This window comes from Diadema antillarum, unplaced genomic scaffold (assembly GCF_040938485.1).
Source record: "Diadema antillarum isolate AM-2024a unplaced genomic scaffold, OU_Dant_1.0 seq00002211_RagTag, whole genome shotgun sequence".
Lineage (NCBI taxonomy): Eukaryota > Metazoa > Echinodermata > Echinoidea > Diadematoida > Diadematidae > Diadema > Diadema antillarum.
This window is the reverse complement of record NW_027272845.1, coordinates 354,830-380,821: the sequence shown is the minus strand read 5'-3', so window position 1 is coordinate 380,821 and position 25,992 is coordinate 354,830. Positions and strand designations below refer to the sequence as shown.

The window sequence follows — 25,992 nt, the reverse complement described above, 5'->3', positions numbered from 1 at the left end:
AAATCTATTCTCAAGATTCTGTGCGTGATCATTGTATCAAGTTTTGATAATCAAGTATATGATGCAGAGTGGACAAAAAATGGGTGCGTGTGAATGGGCCTATTGTCGGATCTTTAAAAGGAAGATTGTCCAACCAACCAACCCACAAACCAACCAAACAAACACACCAACTAAAAAGAAATAGATAGTCTTTGCAGCTGACCTACTTCATCACAAACTCAGTATGTGTGATGTTGCCCAGCATCTGATGTCGCCAGCGTGCTATGCCAAGATAATCATGTCACCTGTTAAAGCCTGCATGAATTCCTCGCCCCGCTGAGATTGGAAGTGGAATCGGCTTTCATCTTATTACCCGCGAATCGGGCGAATCCCGATGGTGGTCCACTCCAGCTCAAGCGATCGGATGACTGCTGCTCCGTCCGATCCCTGGGCAAAAAAACAAAGCAAAAAAGCTGTCTTGGATGGCCTGTTTTTCTCCTTCTTGCCCGCTGGCCAGCGCGATAAAATACAGTTTTGCCCGCGAGACATAGAGGGTATTATTGTGAGCATAGACCTCGAACAGAATGACTTCTAGCCGGAGGCAGTCAGTCTTTTGCTACCGTATCCATGGCTTTTATCAAGCAGTGTTGACTTGGGTCCCCCCCCCAATTTTTTTACATTTTATGGTTGTAATCCGAACATCTGCTAATGCATGTTGAGGTATTATGTAATGTTGACTACTGTCACCCCTTCTTTTGGTGTGTGTGCTTTTTGTTGAAATGACAGGAATGAAATACAGCTGAACTTTGATGTCATTTTTAACTTATGTGAAAAGACATTTGATATTATACTTGAAGAGTTTGGTGTACATGAAGGCATGACTGTAAGAACAGAATCCCTATGCTGAACTACCTAGATAATGTATCTTTGATAAGTATGAAAATACAGAACCCAGGCACACAAACAAATATAGGTATTGCCAGTTCTTAGAATGTATGGGTTTCAATATTCCATGTATGCTTTTTCGTTTGTTTTTGTTTTCCTGATTGGAAGAATTCGTTATGTGTGGTTAATTCCTCAATACACCATTCAGACCCATCCTCATCCGGTGATGGGGCGGCACCAAACTTTAAAAATTCATAACTTTTTAACAGTTGTGTCCAATCTTCCTCAAAACTTCACCGATGTGTTCTAAAAATATTGCTGTACTCATTCAATCCACTTGTGTATTTGATGGGGTTTCTCCTTCAAAAAGAAGAAGAAGAAAAAAAAAAAGGAAGGCAGCGAATATAGGCAGTGTAAAGATATCCTTTCTATTTTCAGGACAAGATATTTTGTGTGTCAGCCTCATGCATAGGAAATGAAAGAAAGAGACAGCCTGCTATGCTTCGTGTCTCTGAGGATATCTGTATTGATTTTGCTTTTCTCCTCGAGGATATTTGTTTCAGCCCTCCCATTTCTTTTTTATCGCTTTTCCCTTTTATTTAACCTCATTTCATTTAACACTCTGCCATCTTTCTTTCTCTCTCTCTTTGTATTTTTCTCACTCTTTCTCCTTTTTTTTCTCTCTTTCTCCTTTTTTTTCTCTCTTTCTCTCATTTTGTGCAACACAATAATGAGACAAGCCTCTGTGCAATCCAAGGTCGAAATTAGTCAGTGGAAGATACGAAACTATTTGCCGTAGCCTATTCCTGTAAATTTTTAGGTCTTCAGTTTTAATTCATATCATCTCTGTTCCATATGTGACCCGCTACAACAAAGGGATCCTAAAGTCGCTGATGGCTTAGCCGAGAAAGTCGAGTTTGAAGTCGGGTCATTAAAATCGGTCGAAACTATTGGTGTTCTGTTTTTTGCATAATTTAGTAGTCGAATGTATCATCTATCATCTGCTGAAATTTCGAAGCTAAATGGTCAAAGGAAAGACAAGAAAAAAAGCGTTTTTCTGGGCCGTGATTTGCACACTTTCAACGGAACAGAAATGTGTCCGAAGATTTGGATTTGGCGCCACAGCTAGACTCCGCCCCTTGCAACGAGGGAGTGATCTCATTGGTCAGTGCGTGGCATCATGGTTACTGATTGGTCATGCGTACACTGCTGGCGCTTAGCTTGAATAAACACCGTGGAGGTTGCTATGAGCATGCACCTTCTATTGTCAAGCGGTGAAAACTGTCTTGCCTCCCCTTGATCATGATAGCGTCGGAAGGAAAACTTTGAAGGCGGTTTTCTCGAAACGCTGATTTCCTAAACCACTCGATATGCGCTAATGAAATAATCGATATCTCCGCAACAAAGTACTTTCATGAGTTGTGTTATATATGGAATTAAATTGGAAGAGCAAGGGAATAATATCATGTCATTTTCAGAAAATTGTCCTCCCCGACTTTCGGATCCTTCTGTTGTAGCGGGTCACATATATCTCTGTGTTCCTGTCTGTCTGTCTGTCTGCCTGTCTGTCCGTCCGTCTACCATGTCCTTCCCTTCATTTCTGTGATTCAATTGAATCACAGAAATGAAGGGAAGGACATGGTAGACGGATGGACAGACAGGAACACAGAGATATATGTGACCCGCTACAACAAATGATAAAGCACCTCACCTGTGCTATGGAGTGAGCCCATCAGAAGTAGATATGAAACTACTACTGCCTCTTCAAGCTGAAAACTGGAACAAAAACAACAACAACAACAGCAACAAAAGAAAGCTTGGATGTCATTTTCAGTAAACTTTCTTCATCTCTCTCTTTCTCTGTCTCATCTGCACTCCCACTTTGTTTTATTTTTTTCTCCTTCTCTCACTAACTTTTTCTAAAATCATTTCATTCTAGACATTGGAATAAATGTGAAACTATATGAAAAAATATTGTCTACATATGTGACCCGCTACAACAAAAGGATCCAAAATTCTAGGGAAGTTCATTTTTTGAAAATGATATGACATTATTCCCTTAGTACTCGTTTGCGTAGATATCGATGATTTTATGAGAGCATGTCGAGTGGTCAAGGAAATCAGCGTTCTGAGAAAACCGCCCTAAAGGTTTTCCTTCCAACGCAATCATGATCACGAGGGGGAAAGACAACTTTTACCTCATAGAAGATATGCTCCTAGCAACCTCCGTGATGTTCATTCAAACTTAGCGCCAGTGGTCTGTGCACGACCAATCAGTAACCAGGATCCCTCACACTGACCAACAAGATCACTTCCTTGTTGCTAGGGGCGGAGTCTAGCTGCGGCTCTAAATCCAAATCTTCGGACATGTTTCTGTTCAGTTGTAAAGTCAGAAAATCATGGCCCAGAAAAACGCTAATTTCTTGCCTTTCCTTTGATCATTTAGCTTTGAAATTTTAGCAGATGATGGATGATACATTAGACTACAAACATACTTCAAAAATCAAAATTTAGTGGTTTTGACCGATTTTGATGATCCAACTTCAAACTTGATTTTCTTGGCACAGCCGTCAGGGACTCTCTGATTCTTTTGTCATGGCGGGTCACATGTGTCAAAAGAGAATCAGTTCCAATATGTTTTGATTTCAATTAGTGATATCAGCATAAGCTTGTTTTTGTTTTTGTTTTTCATTTCCAAGATCATTTCTGTGAAAATTGCTCTTATTTCAGGGTTTTTTTTAAACAGTTTTCCATGGGATTGTGAAATCTCTGTAGACTTCTCACAGTACCCACAAGATTCCCACCAGGCCTGTTCACACACAACCTAACAGTTTTTGAAAATAATTTTTATCATGTGATCTGTAGACCTCAAATTCTTGTGTTTGGGTGCCAAGAGTAGTCAAACTGTCCCTAAACTCAAATAATTGAAAATTCACCCTTACTTGCAATTTTCAGGAAACTCTCATAATTTGCAGGTGGTTTGTGTGTGAATTGCATGCGTAAGAACCAATTTTTGTGCGAATGTGGCCGTCAGCAGTGGTTTAACCTATACTGTACTGTTTAAAATGTGTAATCCATATTTAAAACTAAATCCTATATATACAGTAGGCAGTGGACATGCTGCTATGTTGTAATGAACACAAAACTGTAAGTGGATGTTTATATTTGCATGGGAGAGGGCTGTCAAAAATTTATTGTTGTAATGAGAAAAGCAAACTTGAGAGGCTTTTTTTGTTGTTCTTTGAAAGATATATATTTGAGGTTCTAGCCACTGCAAACATACAGATTACATGTATGGTAATAAACATGATTGATTCTGGACAAACTCGACATCTCAATTTCCCCCGCTCGTCAAATTCCGAGATTGGGGCTTAAGTCTCATCTGGAGAGCATACCGTTTCCTCCGTCAGAGTTGACTTCCTCTGCGGAGCCCGCCCGAAATCTTTGCCGGTCGCTATTTATGGCACTCTCTATATCTTCTTCATGTGGGCTGCCCCGTAGAGATCGTGTTGGAGAAAAGGGGGGGGGGGGGGGGGGTTGGGAGCGGGAGCGCCAGTCTAAATATTGAGATAGCCGGCGGGGGCCTGCTGCATCAGGCATGGGGAACCAGCACAGCACTTGGGAGTTAATCACATGTATCGCTCGTGGTTTATCTCATTTCCCTGCATTCTTTAGCACCACGGAGGGGAGATACGGTAACGAGAAAAATACTGGGTGAGCGATAGTTTAGAAAGATAGAGAGAACGTGAGAGAAAAACACAGATCTTGTTTTTGTGCATTTGTCTTTTTAGCAACATGGAGGAGAGATAATGTAATGGGAGAAAGACAAAGTAAGAGATACAAGGTAGATAGCTGAGAAAGATAGTTGAATAGAGGATGTGAGAGAAAAGTACTTATCTTATTTCCCTGTATTCTTTAGCATCATGGAGGGGAGATAGATAAGGTAATGGGGAAAAGATTGAAGGAAGAGATAGATAGTTAGAAAGATAATTAAAGAGAGAATTTTAGAGAAAGTATAGATTGTATTTCTCTATATTCTTTACCACCATGGAAAGGAGATAAGGTAATGAGAGATAGACTGAAAAAAGAGATAGATAGTTAGAAAGGTAATCAAAAATAAAATGTGAGAGAAAAGTATAGATCTTAATTTTTCTATATTCTTAACACTCTGGAGAGGAGATTAGGTAGTGAGAGAAAGACTTAAGTACAAGATGCATAGTTAGAAAGATAATCAAAGAGAAAATGTGAAAGAAAAATACAGATCTTATCTTTCTGCATTTTTCAGCACCGTGGAAGAGAGATAATGTAATGGGAGAAAGACAAAATAAGAGATACAAGGTAGATAGCTGAGAAAGGTAGTTTAGGAGAGAGAATGTGAGATAAAAATACAGATCTTATTTCCCTGTATTCTTTAGCATCGTGTAGGGGAGATAGATAAGGTAGTGAGAAAAAGATTGAAGGAAGAGATAGATAGTTAAAGAGATAATCAAAGAATGTGAGAAAAAAGTACACATCTTATGTTTCTGCATTCTTTAGAACTATGGTGGGGAGGTAAGGTAATGAGAGAAATACTGAAGTAAGAGATAGATAGTTAGAAAGATAATCAAAGAGAAAGTGTTAGAGAAAAGTACAGATCTAATAGCTCCAAAGGAAATAAGGTAATGACAGATAGACTCTGGTAAGAGATAGATAGTTAAAGAGATACTGTAACCAAAGAATGTGAGAAAAAAGTACACATCTTATGTTTCTGCATTCTTTAGCACCATGGAGGGGAGATAAGGTAATGAGAGAAATACTGAAGTAAGGTATAGATAGTTAGAAAGGCAATCATAGAAAGAACAGAGAAAAGTACAGATCTTATTTCTGTGCATTCTTTAGCACCACAGAGGGAAGATGAGGTAATGCTTATCTGATGGTGATTTAGAATGTATCCAGTACTTGGGGGAAAAACAACACAAATGGTCGCAACTGATTGACAAAGTGCCCTACATCGACAGAAATAAGCTCTGAATTGATTGATCAGTGTGTTAGTAGTAGCCATGATAAAAGAAATCATGGGTGTACATACTCAAGCAGGATCATTTTATTATGGCTACTACTAAAAACACTGATCAATTCAGTGCTTATTTACGTCAATGTGGGCAATTTGTCAATCAGATGCAATAAAAAAATCTCGACAGAAGAATTTTTCGAATTTGAATGATAAAAAAAGAATTAACAGAAGATATTTGGTGGAATTTGTTAAAAATGGCCTGACATACTAAATGGAGCAGGAAAGAAGCATTGAGGATCACAAATGCCTGCAACCTGTAATTTAGGGATGAAAGCTACTGACTCATTGCGGTGCCCCATTCTGCGTATGTGATCTTCCCAGAGGGGGGACACCTGTTGCCAACAATCAATGATATTCTTGTTTAACCGGGATACCGTTACGCATTGCCAATTTGAGTCTTGGAATGAGCTGAAGTGTTAATAATCGGTAAACAGAGATTCATGTAACTCATTATATCATATCATGTACATATTTTGTTTGATAATTGTATGTACAAGTAATATGTTTACTTATCTATTCATTAATATATTTATTTATCTATTTATTTATATTCTTGTGCTGCTCCAGTGGGTAAATGTCTCTAATCTCGTCTGCAGGTCACTTGGAGGCCATTGTGTATTTATACCAATGCTGTAAAGATCAGATAAATAAATTGACTTTATCTACTCTTGCAGCAGAGTACTCTTTAGTAACATTTCTGATGTTGGTCTTATGTCAAACTGATGTAGCATTTTTTTTACTTTTATCCCTATTGTGCACAGGCAGTGACAGGGTAAATGCCAAATTCCTAATTCTGTCTGTGTCAAGTTTATTCTGAGGCAAAAGTTAACAAAAACAGGATGATCTAATTCTTCAGCAGCATGAAGATTCCTTCTAAAACCCAATAGAGTGCAGAGCTAGAGACTGCATGTGCAGAACAGTTTAGCTTGTGAATGCATTCAACATGATCCATTCATTACATTGCCATATTCACTGGCAGATCATTTCACTATAATTGAGAGTGACAAGATAGGAAGAAAAAATAAATAAACACAGTAACATGTTTTCTAGTGTATATTACTGAAAGTAAACTTGATACTCTGTTACTTAAATGCATACCCATAACATGGTATGTTAAGGATTAAGCAGGAGAAAAAAAAATATTGCATCCATTCCTGTTGTTGAGGTTCTTTAGAGTTTCTTCTACCCCTCTGGATTTTTCTGTTCTCATTTTTTCATTTTTGTTTTAACATTCCTGTTGTTGTTTTTTTAAGGATGACTGCATCATCTCTCTTTTTTTTAATCTTGAGGTAAAAATGTCTTCTAGTCATACATTTGATGAAGCCTTCTGGAGGGCGTCTGTGTGGCAGGTTGTTTCTATTCTCCTCAGGGCAGCCACCCCGCTCTCAGCTTAGATAAAGCAGCACCAAGCATTAAAGGCTCTTGGGATGCAGTCTCCTGTGACTTCAAACTGGCTGTAAAATGATAATGTTTGGGATTGAGAGGGAGGGAATGGAAGGGGAGAAGAGTGTGGAAAATGAAGATGGTGGGATGGAGAGGGATGACTGGAGTGAAAGAGGATGGAAGTTGAAGATGATAGGAGGAATGAATGATTGAAGGAAGAGGATGAGGGGATGGAAAGAAGGAGAGGAGGAGGAAGAGAAGAAGCTTTGAAAGTGTGAAGATTTTTTTTTTATGATGAGGTTTGAATTTGAGGAGAGGCAATGTAAGTGAATCAATGCTAACGATGTTACACAAGATTGATTCATGGAAAAGGAGGAAGACAGCTTTGAGGAAGATATTAAAAAAAAAGGAAGTAGGTTAGGAGAATATTGCTGGAGAGAAAGACTTTAGGCAAAAAGAGAGAATTAAAGTAAAACTTTGACAAGGAAAGTATGATGAAAATGTAGCTTACAAGCAAGCTCAAGGAAAGAAAATGAAGTTCTGTCAATGCAAAGCTTATGATAATGGAACAAAGAGAATCAAAGAACACTTAAAGGCATCAAAGATATCTAATGGCTTTTGTTTTTCTCTCCATGAAAGATTAAGAAGATGTGCACTCATATTTGGTAGGGAGCAGATGACTTAAGTTGGGAGACGATGATGTACTCATCAAAAGAGGATTTAAAGAATGATTTATTTTGAGGTTGAGACGGGGAGGGCGAGACCACCAAGTACAACAAGAATGCTGAAACCACAAAAGTAAAGCGCAAGGGGAAGATGCAGTGGATGAAAAATGGGAACTTTTTAGTGAGAGCAATTACAATGTGTAGGAGTAGAAGGAATAGAAGAAGAAGAATAAGAAGAGGAAGAAAAAAGAAGATGATGAAATCCAAGAAGGAGGAGAAAGAAAAGAAGAGGAAGAAGATGAGGCAGAGGAAGAGAAGGAGAAGGGAAAATGGGAAAGAAAAAAGGGAAAAGGAAGAAGGAGAAGAAAGAAGAAAGGAAAAGGAAGAGAAGGATGAAGATGTAAAAGGAATAAAAGAAGAAAAGGAGAAGATGAAGGCAAAGAAGAAGAAAGAAGAAGAAGAGGAAGGAGAGGAGAAGGAGAAAGAAAAATGGGAAAGAAGAAAGGGAAGAAGTATAGGAAGAAGAAGTGACGTAAGAAAGGAAGAGGAGGCAGAAGATGAGGAGAAGGAGGAGAATAAGAAGAGGAAGAATACCATGGAGGAGAAGAAGGAGAAGAGGAAGAGAAAGAGGAGGGGGAAGATGTAAAGAATGCTCAGGCTAGAGCAGTTTGGATGCAGAATGAAACGAGATGCTTGATGGCCGTTGGGGGTCAGGAGAGTGCGAGAGCATCACTCTTATGTTAATGTATTCTTCCCTTGCTAAATGCGTCAATCGTCGAACGGGGGGCTGTCATCTCCACTTCTCTTCGTCCTCCTTTCACCATCTTGTCTCACTGGGGTCTTTCAGCATTTTTTTTTTCAATGCCAGCCAAGCCAAAATGTGGCATTTCCAATAATGTTTGCTCAAATGCCACATCTTTTGCATTGCACATTACTGCACAGTAAAAAAAAAGAAAAATGAGAAAAATACTTTGTAACTACCTGAATTGCAAGGAGCTAGACTCAACCAGCATTCATGCTATTTTCTGGTTCTTATTATCCTTGCTTTCATCCATGTGACTGCATATTTTAAACGTGTACAATGATTACTATTGCATTGGATGATAGATTCAAATAAATGGGTACATTCATTCATTCATTCATTCATTCATTCATTCATTCATTCATTCATTCATTCATTCACTCACATGATGCCTGCTGAGACGTAGTCCGGCCCATTTTTATTTCTGTATTGTTTTACATCAAAGGCACTTCACTCTCCACATAATATCTGTATTTTTTTCCTCTTGTTTACAGTGACATTACTAGTACTGTCATTCAGGAGCAACTTACATTTTTGTTGTAGCTCTTCTAGAAATTGTAGTCATGCGCTTCAATTTTTTTTTATATATCTATTCAATAAGCCCACATTTCAACGTGTTGGTTTGTTCTGAGTTTTGTGTTCAATGATTTGAGCCAGTAGACAGAATCACAGACATCAGTGGCAATGATTTATGTGACAGCTGCCTGTGTTCGTTGTGTGACATTAGTGGTTACATTCAGAGTAATTATTCTTGGTGTATTCACTCTCACCATCCAGCAGCGAACAATAATTACAGTCACCACAGTATACTGCTGTGATAATTTTAGTTTCTCCATGGCAATTGCAATTGTCGTGAGTTGCAGTAATTGCATAGTGTTGCTGTTTATTCTTTGTTTTGATTAGGTAAGATTAGATTTGGTTTTATTCAATTCTCTGTATATGACATTGGTTTACAATAACATCAATTTGCAATTTGATCACGATAGCGTTGGAAAGAAAACTTTGAAGGCGGTTTTTCCAAAATGCTGATTTCCTAAACCACTCGGCATGCGCTAATAAAATCATTGATATCTCCACAACCGAGTACTTTTATGAGTCGTGTTACATAATCAAATTAAAGCTGAAGAGTAAAGGAATAATGTCATGTCATTTTGAGAAAATTTTCCTCCCCCAACTTTCGGATCCTTTTGTTGTAGTGGGTCACAATTGTTACTGAATAGAGATTGTCTAATCCCTATCGTGTCACCATGGTCTTCAAGTTGGACTGATGAGGCCCATTACTACTCTTGAGTGGGCTTGCTAACGTTGCAGCTAGGTCAAATTTGTATGGATACTGAATTCTGATGAAAAAGCTTGGCAAGTTAAGCTAAGCGCCTGGACACATAAACGGTAATAAGTTGCACAGTCAACTGAAGACCATTTTTTTTTTAAATCATAAGGTAAGATATTGTTCAAGCCATGACTTTACATAATATAAATACAAAGTATGTCTGCATGATATCATCCAATACACCATTAGCCGGTTGGAGATAAGTTCCCCCCCCCCTTATTCTCGAGCAGGTGTCTGGGAAATGCTTCTTATAGCAAAATCAGCTCGTCCTCAATGGGTTAACAAATGAGTTTTGGCCTCAAATCCATGCTCTGTAGAGATGGCAGCTGGGTCTTGTAATGCTTCCTTGGAAATAGAGAATGGTAGGGATACACAGTATATAAGAAACCATATCCTATGACCCAGGTAGTGTCCTTTTCGCAGTGCTAGCATCGAAAGGCAAAACACCACGTGAAGGAGCAGTCCCGTGCACAAAGGAGACCGACCCAGTTTTGCCACACTTCCCTTCTTGCCTTTCACACCACTGGCCAGGTACTTGACCCTTTGTCCTCAATATTTGTGGGGCGTTGGGGAACATTTTCCATTCTCAGATTTGCCATTTTGCAGCCCTTCCCCCCCCCCTCATTTTTTTTCCTCTCTCTCTCTTCCTTCTCCTTCTTAGTTTCATTTCTTTAACCCGTTGAAGACGAGTCCCCCCCCCCCGAGTTATACTAGGGCAGGTGTCTGTGGGAAATGCATGTTAGAGCAAAATCAGTCAGTCCTCAATGGGTTAAGAAACTGTGATTGGAGTCATCTTCTCCCTGTATTATTCATGGAGAGATGGCAGCCAATTTGGCTGGGATGTGATGGGGAACGGAGGAAGAGGTGACATTCATGGTCGACAGTGATTAGGTTTAATGCTGCGCCATTATCAATGCTATGCTTTCATTTCTACATAAGCCTCCAATGCACTGCAGCTATTCTCTACATGAAGAAAGTCTCTTTTTTGTTGTTGTTGGTTTTCTTATGTTATGTTCTTGAATGGGGAAGAGGGGGATGTGAATTCTCAAGATAAAAGAAAGGAAGAAAATGTGGTTAATAGGGATTATTAGGGTGTTGGCTGTAATTGCATCCTATCAGGACTGAGGTTAGATTATGATGGTAATCAGTCTCGACGCCTCCATCATCCAGAGGACGCAAGATGAGGAGGAGAAGGACGAGGAGGAACGAGAGATTGAATAGGAGAGTAAGAAGGTGAAAATGAAAGAGGAAGTAGAGAAGGAAATGATGAGAAAGGGAGGAAGGATGATGAAAAAAGAATTAAGTCGCTGGAGAAGAGAAATGTGGAAAACTTGTACCAGGGAGGAATAGAAGAAGGGGGAGAGAGGATTACTAAACAAGGAATGTGATGAATGCAAAATGTAAAGAAGGGGCAAAAAACAGTTGAACATTATTTGCGATAATCATTTCAGAAGGTCTATAAACCCCATTTTAATAGAATGAGCTGTTTTTGCTGTAACACATATCGACACTTGTCAGAGTATACTCGGAAATAGTCTTCAAAGGGTTAGACAGCATACATGGACACACATCTACGTAATATCCTCTGTAATGTCTCTCTAAATACTTGAGGTTTATCGGGACACTACAGGTGATAGTATGGCCTTCGAAGTTCTCCTGTTTTGCGATGTTCTTGCGCTCACAGTGATAGTCTACCTTGAAATCACAAGACTTTTTAGGACAACTTTGTCTTGAAGATTCATTAATGCACTCTGAAATGTATGTCACCCCAAAAAATAGAAATGGCTAGATAGGATTGTAGATATATACGTTCTACCGTTATTCTCATCTTCAGCTTTGTCCCAAGTTGTACCATCAGTGCCCTCAGACATGGATTCCAGTGTTGTTACCACGTCAAGATCTGTGAATCTTATCGATAACCTTTCCCATGAAGGGCTTCTCAAATACCGTAGCTTGCAAAGCTCATTTTTAGATTAAAGGCAATTACTTGTGGACAAATGCAAATGCTTACATCCGATGAATATTGATAGCGTTGTTTTCTGCTTTAGAAGAAAAGGACGGAGACTGAGAATAGAGTGAATGTACAGAACACATGCAAATCCTTCTTTCTTGGCAACTGTTAAATTTCTCTTGTCTCTATTCCACTAAAACTCAAACCTTTTTTACTGCACAGCAGCATATACAGCAAGACAGGAAGGAGGGATGCACTTTCGCATGCAAATCTCTCTTTTTCGAGAGGGAAGCGGCACGCCAGCGTCGCCTTCGCCGTAAGTGGGTCAGCGGTTTGCGGGGCGATTCTAGTCATGTCGCTTGCCGAGATGATGCCTGAGATATCCCTCCTTCCACCGCCCCACAATAGTGCATCTGCCTAATTTGCTTTCAACTGAGGAATCCACCAATTCTATCTGCCTTGCCCCTCCCGTTCCATCACCCCCCCCCCCCTCCCATCTCCCACCACCTGTCTTACTTTTTGCATTTGGCATTCTTTTTATAACCGAACCACAGGGGCCACAAGGATGTCACATAACACGTGCAAGTGAAAAGAAGAGAGAAATTGAAGCTGATCAGCACACTGATAGAAAAAATTACTTCCCTCTTTCCACACCCCCTTCAGTTTCAGTATGGGGGAGGGGGGGGGGTAAGGGGGAAGAGATCCCACAGAATTTCTTAAGTTTAAGTCATTACAGACTTGGGGAAGAATTTATGAAATTAAGTTACGTGGCATAATTTTGCTGTGAAAAATTACAATAGCCTTTCCTTTCATTGTTTCCCATAATATTGACCTGTTTTTCAGTTAGAAATGCATTCCATCACATGTAGCTATTGTACCATATTAATACTTGGGATTAATCTCAACTGTGCAGGTCCACAAAGGAACTTAAAAGATATCTGCAGAGTTTAGAGACTCAAATTCATTGTTCTGATCATGATGCATGTGGAGGTTTTTCTAAAGCTATAGGGTGGTCTAAAGTGTGAGCTACCTAATATGCATGTTTATCATAGATAATTGTAGTTGTCTTTTCTTGTTGTTTTGACCCATTGAGGATGGGCTGATTTTGCTACACCTGCCCGAGTATATTCTGGACTTGTCCTCAATAGGTTAAGTACCACTCTTGAGAAATTGTAAAGGCTTTGAGGTGCATTGTTTTATTGAATTTTGATTGTTTTTATTCCTCTGCCCTTGAAGGTAGTCAGATGCATTAGTTTTTCAGTATTCCTCGCTTTGCAATGAGCTTGATCGTAGTTATTTTATAATATTCTTTTTTCAACATTTTGAGACATGTTCATGCAATTCCAATTGCCATTCTATAATACATTCTAACCTACCAAGAGCATGATTGCTATTGATTCCATCTGTACTGGTTCTATATAATGCTCAATCTGAACATATTCCTGTTATTTAATGCTGCTGTTTTCTTGGACAAACTTTGGCATAAACAAAAGGAGTTGGAACCTGGAGAGAATAAATTGCATATACAGGTTACTGTTCCAGTTAATTTTATACACTGTAGAAACTATTGCAAGGTAACTGCTTGAATTTCTGCTGCGACATCTTTGCAGTATTTCTTTACTTTCCAATCTTTTTTGCCAACCTGCATCCTGGTCGCCTCTGCAGCCCCACCTATTTGTTTTGCACAGCCACAGATGGTGCCCATACACTGTGTACTCAGTGCACACATACACAGGCCCCTGATTCAACATACTAAGACATGGCGTTTTGCCACGTTGACTGGAAAGTACCATTTAATTCGGGGGAGATAAAAGAAGAAGTGCTTATTTCCTGGTGGACCTTATCAAAGTTTTATCTTTTGTGGCACTTTTTACTTTGCTGTAACATCAATTAAAAAGTATTATAATCATTTTTTTTTTGGTCATGATTTTCTTTCTGTAGCCATTGCTGAAAACCTTACACTGTACATCCTTAATTTGAGATATATTTCTTATTGTTGCGTGAGAAAAGTGGCATTATTAGATATTGCAATGGAGTAAGACTGCAAAATTAGATTGCCTAAACTGAAGACTGTCTTTGGACCTGTTGTGGCACCAAACTCCCATAATCACATCAACCTTACCCTTATGTTGTCTGGAAGGAACATTTATATCATTAGACCTAACTTGCGTGTGTTGTGTAGTGAAACATACAGTTCAAAATAAAGTTATGCTGTCTGCATTTGTATAGGTACGTCAGCAGACACATTGTGTGATTTTAGAAGAAAACGACAACAAAACAATTAGTCTATATCCGCTGCTAAAAATTGAGGCACAGACACAATTAAACACACCCAAAACACACACACACATACACACACATACACACACACATACATATGCAGACATTTGAGTATACATGAACAAACACATCCTCCCATTTCTTTATCTTTCTCTCTCTTATCAACGTAGCCATACATAATAAATAGCAAAAGTATGCATACATACGCTATTGTACATACATGCACATACACACACATCCATGCATACACACATACATACATACATGTATATAAATATAGACATGTATATAAATATATGCATACATCACCTTTATTAATTAGCACTTTCCAATATACTAGGACAGACATCAGACCAGTGTGTTGTCTGTCAAAGAAAAATGTTTTGGGTATCACGTCTTTAATTAAATGCCTGATTCATTGTCTCATCTCGAAGTGGATAGATTCCGGCTGTCGTAACCGACAAAAGATAGGAACACATCTCGTGACAAAAGCATTTCGTGACAGGAAAAGGAAAAAAAAAGAGATTGGAGGAGAAATATGATATGTTACGAGTGCATTTTTCGCCTGAAGTACTTCCTCGGTTGACGGGGCCCCTTTTTCGCTATTGATGGAGTGGAAGCCAATATTTGCTGAAAAGGGAGATAAAGAAAACAAAGGGAAACCAGGGTCAACATTGATGTTATTGGAAGGATTGAGAGAAAGTGGAAATGAAAGGGAAGAGAAAAAAAATTACCTCGACCTAAATTAATATATGCATGGCACAGATGCTGTTTAGGATTTGCCATGCAATACTGGAAGCTGCGGTGTTGAAAAAAAGAAAAAAGAAAAAAGAAAATAAACGAAGAGTGGTTCTGCCATCCACTCGACGATTTCGGATTTGGACGCCATGGCAGATACACTGTGGTATAGGGGGACTTTGTGCGTAAGTGTTTTTTTCACTTTCAAGAATTCAAAATTTGGCAAAGTTGACAGATTGAAATAACTTTGGACTTATCTCTTTTATTTTGTTTCTTTTGATATCTTGTTTCTAAGAGATTTTGATGTACATATAACTTTACTTCATTTTAAGCATTCAGTGCATTCCTGCATTGCTGCTGGTCAAGAAGTATTGTTTTGGTTTGAGGAATTGACTTACATGCATCCATTTTTCGCTTATATGCATAATATATGCTTATAATATGTTTGTTTTTATGTATATATATATATTTTTTTTGGGGGGGGGGATGGGAATAGAAGGGGAATAGAAGTGGTATAGTCAAGAGCCTCGTCCTCTAGGTGCAGGTACTTTGGCTGAACCTATGAAAGGTAAAAGAATAACTCAACAGGGATAGTTAGTATAGCCTTTCCTGTATTGATCCCCCCCCCCCCAAAAAAAAAAAAAAAAAAACAGTAAAAAATTAAAGAATTAAAAAAAAGGGAAGGGAGTATATATATTTATAATCATCTCTTCTTCTTTTTTCTGCCACTTCCTTTACAGCTAGGAGGATTTTGCTGGAACAAAATTTAAATGAAGAAAAAATGTTTTGCTAACTGTGACTGTGGATGTTGATTGTATATTTAGTTTTCATAATATGATATTGAAAAATTTTATCCTACAATAATCTTTATTTTATCTAGGTATTGTTGGATTTGACGTATCAGTTTCCTCAATATGAAATTGCAGTCACCCGTAATGCTTCTTTCTGAACAGTGTTGAGTATTCCAAAGTGTTCTTTATGTCATTTAAAAGAAATGAACCTGAATACATGACTAAAAATGCAAGAATGATGCACTTTTGTAATTTCTTGAGATTGGTAAAAAAAAAAGATTTCCACCTGCTTCAGGCAATCCTGGAAACATTCCAAAGACCCTGCAAATGGTTTCACAGGTTTTGCATAAATTTTCGAGCAATTTTGCTGAAAATAGACCATGTCTAGCCACTGGGATTTCTCTCTGTTCCTTACTGATACCTTTTCCTCTCCCTGAAGCAGCTGCTTTAACTTTCTGCACATGAACACAAATAGCATAGATTGAACCTCCTGTTTAAGACTGAGGTGTTGTAATTGTTTTTGTTTAGTTTAAACTGCTTATAAATAGAAACAAAAAAACCTGAAAATGCCTCAAAGCTTCTTTTTTGTAGCCACACATCTAGAGACAATGTTTTACAATTCTGTGCAACTATAGACAGGTTATGACTTTCAGGCAAATTGCAATTATTGAGTTGTTGATGTGATATTTGTTTACAACATACACACACATTTTCTGTAGTATTTATTCCTTTCCATTCAAATACTACCAGAAACAACTGGTACTGCTGTATCAATATAAGATAATTTGGACACACATAATGAAAGAATTATATCTTTCCATATACATGCATATTTCCTTTTCACAGAAGTAGATGTTTTAACTTGACAATATAAACAAATAGCATCGTATTTGTCCAATGAATATCAAATTGAAAAATTGAACAAATTACATAGCAAGAAAAAATGGAAATATGTTCTATATAAAACACACACACATACACACAGACGTACACCTGCTTTCCAGTTTCTTATACCCATAATCACATTTATGAAATTTACCATTCCAATGTTGCTTGATTTTCTTTGATGGCAATATTCCTTGTGATAAAGGATGTTTGGTGTTGTTTGTTTGTTTGTTGTTGTTGTTGTTTTTTTGAGAAGGAGGGGGTATTTTTCAGGATGTAATATCCCGTATGGTACCAAATGCAGCAAAATTTCTCATTACTTGGCATTCTCTTTCCGATGGGGGAATCTACTTTATTACCTCTAACAAGGAAGGAGGTTATGTTTTGTCGGTGTTGGTTTGTCTGTGTGCAAAAAACACAAAAAGTTGTGAAGGGATTTGGATGAAACAATACAGGAAAAGTCCAGAGTGACACAAGGAACAGATGATTAAATTTTGGTAGTGATGCAGGTATTTTTATGAATTTTTGAAGGATTTTTTAATATTTTGGTAAATAGGGTCAATGAACTTGGGAGTTCAAGCTGCCTGTTCTCGAGGTTTGCATACCTGTACTAGAGCGTGTGCTCTGCTTGAGGTGCAGGGCAACATTCAGAAAGCTGATGAGGTAAACAAAGACTTCTTTATCATTGGGAAAAAGGGCAATTTTCAGCATGCGTGTATGGATGGAAATAAGCTGCTTTGCGGAGGTCTGCGGTCTTCAAGTTCTTTTCTAGTTTTTTTTGAAGGAATTCATGAATTCAGATCTTGCCCTCTGCCATGTCATTGCCCTTTATGAGACTCATAATCTTTATACATCAGACATCAAAAAACAAAACCAAACAAAAACAAACTAGGTTATCCAATCAGCTCATTATATTCTTGAATCCTATTGTTGGTTTTAATAGTGAGAAGGTCTTTATGCAATCCAATATTAAGGATTGACTATAGTTGTTGTTGTTTTTTTGTTCAAAATGTTACCAGAAACAAAACAAAACATTGATTTGTTTTTGATCATCTAGAACTGATAATTCAACATGACAGCACAGACAGCGTAAAACAATTTCATGTATGATTTAAGTGTGTGATTTCAAAATGGCAATTTAATTTGAAAGTATATTTTAATGTGTTTGTGTGTATTTGAGTATAATGCAAATGTAAAAAGAAATCCATGCAAGCAACCAGAATCTTAAGTGGAAATGACAGATATACAACTGTATCAATTTTCTTTCCTGAAACACAGCTGTGGCTGTTTTGTTGTTGTTTTTTGTATTTAAATCAAATAAGACTCTGTCAAAGATTACAAAGGAGAACCTCATACATGAATTCTTTTATTTGTCTCAGTGTTTGTTGAATTTTGCTCAAATTATGACTGATCTGCAGCTCGTTAGCTAGAGATACTCAAATTAAATTTTCTTGTGATCCAGTGCTTAAACACACTTAATATCTGTCTGTCTCTCTCCCTCTCTCTCTTTGAGCATAAAGTCCCATAAAATTCCACATTAGTTTACACTTCTAGCAGACTGAAAGGTGCCTTGTTTTCTACAGTTTCATTGCAGTAATAGCATGCAGATTACAATGTGTAGATGACTTGGCTTGAAAGTCCAGGCATGTTTACATTCTTCAGCAGTTGATACATTTGTTTGTGTGTTTGTTTTAGCAATCATCTTCTCACATTGAGGTACGCGAATGATAAAAAAAAACAACAAAAAAACAGCAAACATTAAATTGGCATTGAGACTGTACATAGTGTGAAATCAAGGAAACCCAGACAGCCAGGGGCATTGTCATTATATTATAATGCAGAAAACTTCATGCCAGCACACTGTTTTAAAGCTTGACGTGTTCTTCTTGAAACAGTGATTCTTTAGCAATCAATTTCTGTGATAAAACCAGTAAAAAGGAAATTAGGTGTGTGAAAGGATATTAGGTAGAAAAAACAAACTGTGTAGCTACATACTGCTTCATGCCAGCCAAAATATGTTGAATGTAATAACACGTCAGAATCCTGAAATTCAGAGAGTAGGTAATTAATGAATAAGATGATAATTCCATTGTTTTAGTGTCCATCATCTTTAACATCGTAATTTACAAAAACTGTTTCCATTGCCATTATTTCTGAATGGAATCATATCATCATAATCAGTGCAATCATATTTGTTATCATCTTATTAAACTGTCATCATAACATGAAAAATCCTTATGTTACAAAGAAGATCAAATATAATTCTGCATTCATTCATAACAGTGAACCAACACATACCCTGGTTTTAAAACATCCCCCTCCTTTATGTCAAACCCTGGGTCCTTTTGTTTATTCATTAATCAAATCAAATCAAATCAAATCAAATCAAATCAAATCAAATCAAATCAAATCAAATCAAATCAAATCAAATCAAATCAAATCATTACATCATATCATTCTATAATTTTGTGAGACTATTTCACAGTCGAGTACCTTCCACGCACCTTTCATAGTTCCTGCTTTGCAAAAAGATTGTGATATTTACCAAGCAATTCTTGACTTGATAAGGGGAAAACATTGAGCACACCCTTCCTCCCCCATCCCTTCACCTTCCACCCTTCCAGAGAAAGAAATGATGGTAGGAAAACACTAACCATTGGCAAATATTTGTCTTAGCATTGACATTATTTGCCACGTGTGGTTCCCAATCACAGACTTTTCACAGTTTGAGGATATTTTAGTAGAGAGAAGTGGTTTTCTTCACAGAGGCAGGATATGTTCAGCTGGATATGTTCCAAAAGGGTGAAAAAACAAACAAAACAAAACTGAACACAGGAAGCTGATTAGTCATTCCTGTCATTTGTTTATTCAACATGAATTTTATGTCCGTGATTGTCTACAAACTCTGTAGTATGTGCCATTACTGATGTAATTGCTTCCGAAAGAAGGGAAAGATAATGATGAAGGTCAGGGCTCTGTGGCAGACAGAGTTATTACACTGTTTAACCTTTTTCAAAACTACTGGTTTTGAAAAGACCATGAACAGAAATTCTGTTTTTGAAAAATAGAACTTTTGAGCTCTGTAGTATTGAAATCTGTGCACCTTCCATGAAGAAGAAGAAATATTAAAGGTAGATGTGTCAGAATTGTTTGTTGTTGTTTTTTGCAAAAGGAAAAATGTTTATAGTGTTGTCATTGTTGTTGTTGTTGCTGTTGTTGTGGTGGTGGTGGTTGTTTTTTCGTTGGGGGGAACCAACTAGTGTGTAAGTAGCAAGACTTAGTTCTGTTCGCCTTGACTAATAAGCTGAAAACTCTTTTGTCCCTTGCCAAGTTTTACCATTTACTACAAGAGAGAAAATTGTCGTGGGAGAAGATGAGACTGTGGCAATTCTATATCAGCTGATGACGGGAAGCAATGATCAGATGAAATCAGCTCATGGACATGGAACTAAATCCTTAAAAGCAAATCTCAATAAAACTAATTAAATGTGTTTAACAGTTATGATTACATTCTAAAGGCACATAGATTTTTTTTCTTTCTTTCTATCTTTTCTTTTCCTTTTTTTTTTTTTTTTGCTTTGGAGGACCTTGTTGCAAGGATATGATATAAAGCAAGACAAGGAGCTTGTTATAGTGATTATTTTACCCGCGAGAGATGACTATCGTAGCCATAACTATTAAATCATGCTTTTATTGGACCTACATTAATATGTATGAACATTTCCATGGTTGCTGTTATTGCAAGTTAGTATTTGAAGTTAATAATATGGCAGTGTCTTTGGCAGGATATGGGATTTTTATCTGCTATCTTTTATCTCGCAAGCCTCCATAGCTGAACGTTGATTTGACAATCTGTAGGTAATACCTTCCTCTCTCACAACCAGGTAGGGACTCTTGGAGGAGTGCCTTTGCATTTCGAAAGCATTCAAGTAACCAATTTGCAATCACAAAGAACATTAGTGTGATTATGACATTGCTAACAAAGACACTCTGCCATATACTGTAAAAGCGGAAATTTTTGCGCATTTCGCGCAATCAGAAACTAGCGCGAAAATAAAAGCATGCGAATATTTTTGCTTGCCATATGCTCCTATGCGTGATATCTCGATTCCGCGGAATTAGAAACACGTGAAACTCTTCTTACCCGGTCAAGCGCGAAAAATTAGTCGCGTGAAAATATCCACTCTTACAGTAGTCCTGAGTGTTCTCGGGCAGGTGTCTATTGGGAATGTGTGTTATATTACAATCAGCTCATACTCAATAGGTTAAAAGCAGATTTCTCAATCGGAAAAATTTGAGCTGCGTGGTCATACTCCAAGCAAAGTCACTGATATTGTATGAATATGAAACTACAAGAAAACCAGGGTATAGAAAATAAATGCTGAATTCTTCGAAAAAGGTGAAAATCTGAAAGTGACCAGCTTGGCTGTACTCATAAAGTATAGTGTCCAAATACACCATTCAAATTGGTTGCTAGTATGTTAATATTTGATCTTACCAGATAATCTTTGTATTGAACTCTTGGTGAATTCTCATGCAAAATACGAGAAAGTGTATGGGATTGCAAATGTCTGTATGATGTTTTGAAAAATGTTGGATGGAAAATGAGTAAAGATAGTTTATCCTGGATTTTTTTTCTTCTTTGTTATTTTCTTACAGTCAGCACCAGAGTAAGCCTTGCTGCAGTCATGGGTGTACACATAGAAGAGGCTGTTGTGAGCAGTGAGGTAAGTACAGGAAACTTTCATATTTATCTCTGTGTGTTTTCTGTACAATGTTGGTTTGTCCAAGAAATGTGTGAACAAACATTGGTGTCAGCATATACGTCGTTGTGATCATATTGTGATGATGAGTGGGTGATTGGAAATTTGTCACAAATTTTGTCCATTTTGAGTGGGTGGTACATTTTTTCCGTTCAAGATTTTTCACATTTCTATAGCTTACCTGCATATGAGGATATACATCGGATGATTATTATTCTATAATTACATTTTTATTTCATAGTTGGTTTTGATATCCCTGTTTTGGTGTGTATTTAAGTGTGGCCAGTGTTCAAGAGCTGTGTTGTTTGGTGGCAATCTAATTTCTTTTGTGTCGAATCGCAGATTTGGTGTCGTTGCTAAATTGCATTTCTCATGGAGTATTTCACAGTATATTTTCTGGGGCTGGATTGAAGTGTTATATTTTTCGAAGAGTTGAATGTATGATTGTCTGTCAAAAAAAAACAACAACAAATAATAATCTACATTTGCGGGAGTCAGGTATGAATTGAGTAATCAATAGTATCTGAGAATATGCGAGCTGTATACTGTGAGCTTGTGGATGTTGAAGATGATTTGAAATGTAGAGGGTTCAGAGTATTGCAGTGAAGTGCCACAAAAAGAATAAGAACGGGCAAGGGAAGGAAATAGAGAGAGCAAGAAAAACCTGTGATGATGAAATGAAGACAACAGCCTTGACACCGTTTCATGAACTCCATTCAACACCCTCAGATTTGCATTGTCTCAGAGTTCTAGCATCCGCAGATGTTTGTCAATTCCGGTTTATTAGGGGTATGAGGAGGGAGTGTTCTGGAGGGGAAGTGGTCCTTGAGCTGGAGAAAGAGGGGTGGGCGGAGTACATTGGAGGACACCATTTGTGTCTTCCATTTAAAGCCTTGCCCTTTGTGTTAAAACTGAATGAAGAGTGGAAGATGGATCGGCGTGGTCTGGCAGAATAATGGCGTTATTGATGAGATCTGCAGCGGGGAGCTGTCACTCGACGGTTGCGTGACTTTGACCCGGTCGTTTGCCACGTGTCTGATAAATATTTCATCCCCTCAGCCCGAGAGATGCAGGCATCTCACTTGTGTGGATGAGGTATCTCATTTCCTTGACGACTTACACTGTAAACTGGGACGAGGAAGGATAAAACTTGCCCTCATCTCTCTTGGTGTGGTTGTTGCCACGGTTACCGCTGCGGCAAACACTTCTTCCTCCTATTTCATTTTTGCAGTGAAACATTTATGGCTGCCACTTTTTCTTCTTCCTTTTCCTCTTCTTCTTTCTGTTTTCTCTCTCTTTTAAAAAAAAAATCCTTATTAAAGTACCCTGAGATCTGAAAGCCAGAGCAAGATACACCTTAGACAGTGCATGGGTTTATTCTCTGGATGGGAATACACAACTTTCTCATCACCAATATCATGAATTTACTCACTGCTTACTCAAGATGGAGTGAAACAGTATATGATAGCTTGCAATTAAAGTTTGTGTGTCTGAAAATTAGATTCCTTCCATAAGCTGGTATATTGTACAGGTTTCCTCAGAATGACAAAAACTGGAAACTTCTTCATGAAGAAGGGGGAAACAATACTATAGACATCCAATGAATTTATTCAGACACCCCAAAAATTCCAACCGTTATTCTTGGTACAAAAGGGGAGCGTATTTTAGAGTTAAGTACGTTGGGTAAGTTTTAATTTTTTATCTAAACTCTTGCAGTGTATTATCATGATATTTCATACAGAAGATTGGTAGACATTATCCTTCAACTTGCAAAATTGTTTGACATTTGCAAAAGGGATAGCCGACTTTAACCTACCAAGTCTCACAAAACACACCTTTGTGGTTTGGCGCCTCTTTATGATGACTTGGACTCTTCATTGTTTAAGTTTCATATGTTGGTGTTCACTTGTAATTGCTTGTTTTGGTTGCAAAATTGTCTAAAACCGCTTTGAATTACAATATTCTTAACTGATAGGAGGTAATTATCTTTCATGATGGTCATCTCTAATCAGAGATATTGAAAAGTCAGAATAACATTATAAATCCACATTTTTTTCTTATTTTGTGACTCTGGCAAAGAAAATTTGATTTCTTGGTCTTTGTTTTTTCTACTTCTTCATTTCATTTTCTCCACTTCTATATGTTTTTTTCCCTTCCTCTACTTCTTCTTCTTCTTCGTCTTCGTCTTCTTCTTTTCTGTCTTCTTCTTTGTCTTCTTCCTTTCTCTTCCACCGTGCGATCTTCATCGTCTTCTTGGTTGTACTCCAATGTTCCTGCACTGTCTCAGTTGTAGTGAGCCCTCATGTGGCAGAAATAAGCAAAGCCCACACTGACTTTGTCAATGTGGACCCTAGTATGTGGGTATGTGTATATGTGTGAATTCTTGTGTGACGCAGGAACACAAGTAGTATTATGTTAATGTCTCCATTCAAGCTTGTATCCTATGTTAAAGTGTTTATCATTTGTCTCGGTTTCTAAACAATGATGTCAAATAATTCTTTTCTTGAGGTTTTTGAAGTTGTTTGCTGCTGCTGTTCTTTTTAAAAGGATTTCGAATCCTTTTTGAGTTCCTGTTTGGCTACCTCCTGTAAAATGCAATAATGCTTCGAAACTTTCCTTAATCCTCCTGTATGCAGATGGTAAGGACAATTGGAATTGTCAGGAAGTGAAAAGATGAATAAATATCAAAATTGTCATTGTGTGTGTTCACAGCAGTTTGAAAAGAGAAGTAATATCTGGTTGAGATTTAGCTCCCTTTCTTCTCAAGAAACTGAAACTCTTTCTGTCTCATTGACTACGGACAGTGTGTAAAATGCTTTGGAGTTTTCTGTGCCTATCAGTAAACAGAGCACAAAACTGGTAAACAAAACCTGCATTCTACAAGATTTTAGAATATCCACAGAGATGGTGGGTCTACTGTGATATTCATGGAAACGTGGTCGCCAATTTGCATAGATCTGTTACAATTTCTGAGAGAGTTGTATGTACACATATAGTTTTGGACTTTGAAGCTGATTACATACATCTCTATGTCTGAGAGAGTTGTGTTTACATCTCTCCTCATTCCTTTCAAATCAGGCTGAATAAAGCAAAATGCACTATACTTTCAAGGACCAGGTACTTGTATGATGGCTGTGGCCGAACGGAATGTTGCCTAATATTTCTAAACTGAATAAAAATGAAGTGCATTCAGTACGCGTGGGAGGTATGTGACTGCAATTATATGCCGGGAGGTGGTTGGGAAGCGCTGTGTCTTGCTTTGGCTTGACTTAAATGTATTGGAGCAGAATGAAGGTGAAAGGCCATCGCCTTTGCCGTCACGCACTGTTTGAGCCCAAAAAGCGAGCTTGCTTGCTTTGACCTTTAATACATTATATAATGTAGTATGCATACCTGAGCATTTTGGGAAGCAGGCTATGCCCGGCAAGAAGTGGCAGTGTATGGTATTGATGAGATATTTCTGTGTTGTCCACAGAATGGTTCTATATTTTGCATTACACATAGGGTAATAGTCTCCCCTCAAAATGAGCTACATTTGAAATGAATGTTACTCTATTAAAAAAAAGCAAAGCAAAGCAAAGGAATATAAAAGTGAAGAGAAGTGTATTCCAAAGAGCTTTTCATTTCCAATGGTTGGTCTGAAAGGAATATAAATCCTCCTTTTGCAATAGATATATACACACATATAGTGCTAATTTATAGTTATCAGCTTGAATTCTACCTATATTTTATTTCACATGGTATTAGCGATAGACGAGTTGCACATCCCTGCTAATGAACTTTAATCAGAGGGAACTGTTTTCAGTGAATGGGGTAATGCAATACTGTAAAACATGATATATTCACGGCACAAAATTTTCGCGAATTGGAGCCGACGGCCTTTTTCGTGGCAAGAAATTTTCGTGAATTGCCTCTTGCGTTCAATGCATATAGTGTGGATAAGAAATTTCGTGTGCATTTTAATTTCACGAATCTTGGCGCTCGCGAAATTCGCAAAATTAGAATGCACGCGAACATTTTTCGTTTTACAGTAACAGTTTGTGCCAAATATATGACAAATCAGTGGAGAAAGTAATATTGTTGAAACATCTGCCCCCACATGAAGTATAGAACATGGCATTCAAATTCTACACACTCCTGTCTATCCATGGGGGGGGGGGGATGGGGGATGGGAAAAACAAAAGAAAGAAAATAGATTAAATCATTAAAGATAGGTCACTTATTCTCACAGTATGTACTTTTCGTCCTCTGTAGTCTTCTTTCATTTTCCTTTTAAAAGCACCTTGTGTCATTGACTTGCTCCCATACAGAAATAATGTTTGAATAGTGCTTGGAAATACACACTGAAGTTGGAATGGATTGACCTTTAGCATTTGTCTGAGAGTTGTTGGTTTTTTGTTCGCGTTTTTTCTTTTTCCTTTTTATTTCTACATCTTTTGACAAGGGCTGTTTAGGAGTTTTTAGTATTGGATGCTTAGGTGATCTGT

The 25,992-nt window shown here is 37.7% G+C and overlaps 1 protein-coding gene across 1 annotated transcript in view; it reads left to right on the top strand.

The window, feature by feature from the left end:
• LOC139714257 (uncharacterized) overlaps positions 1 to 22,461 on the top strand; it is a gene marked incomplete at its 5' end in the record, with an annotated part of 135,579 nt that extends 113,118 nt beyond the window's left edge. Inside the window, 2 exons of the mRNA XM_071625972.1 lie at positions 21,402 to 21,522; positions 22,293 to 22,461. Of these exons, the coding sequence (XP_071482073.1) occupies positions 21,402 to 21,522; positions 22,293 to 22,461 (290 nt within the window). The remainder of the gene's footprint in view (positions 1 to 21,401; positions 21,523 to 22,292) is intronic.
• Between the last annotated feature and the right edge of the window lie 3,531 nt (positions 22,462 to 25,992).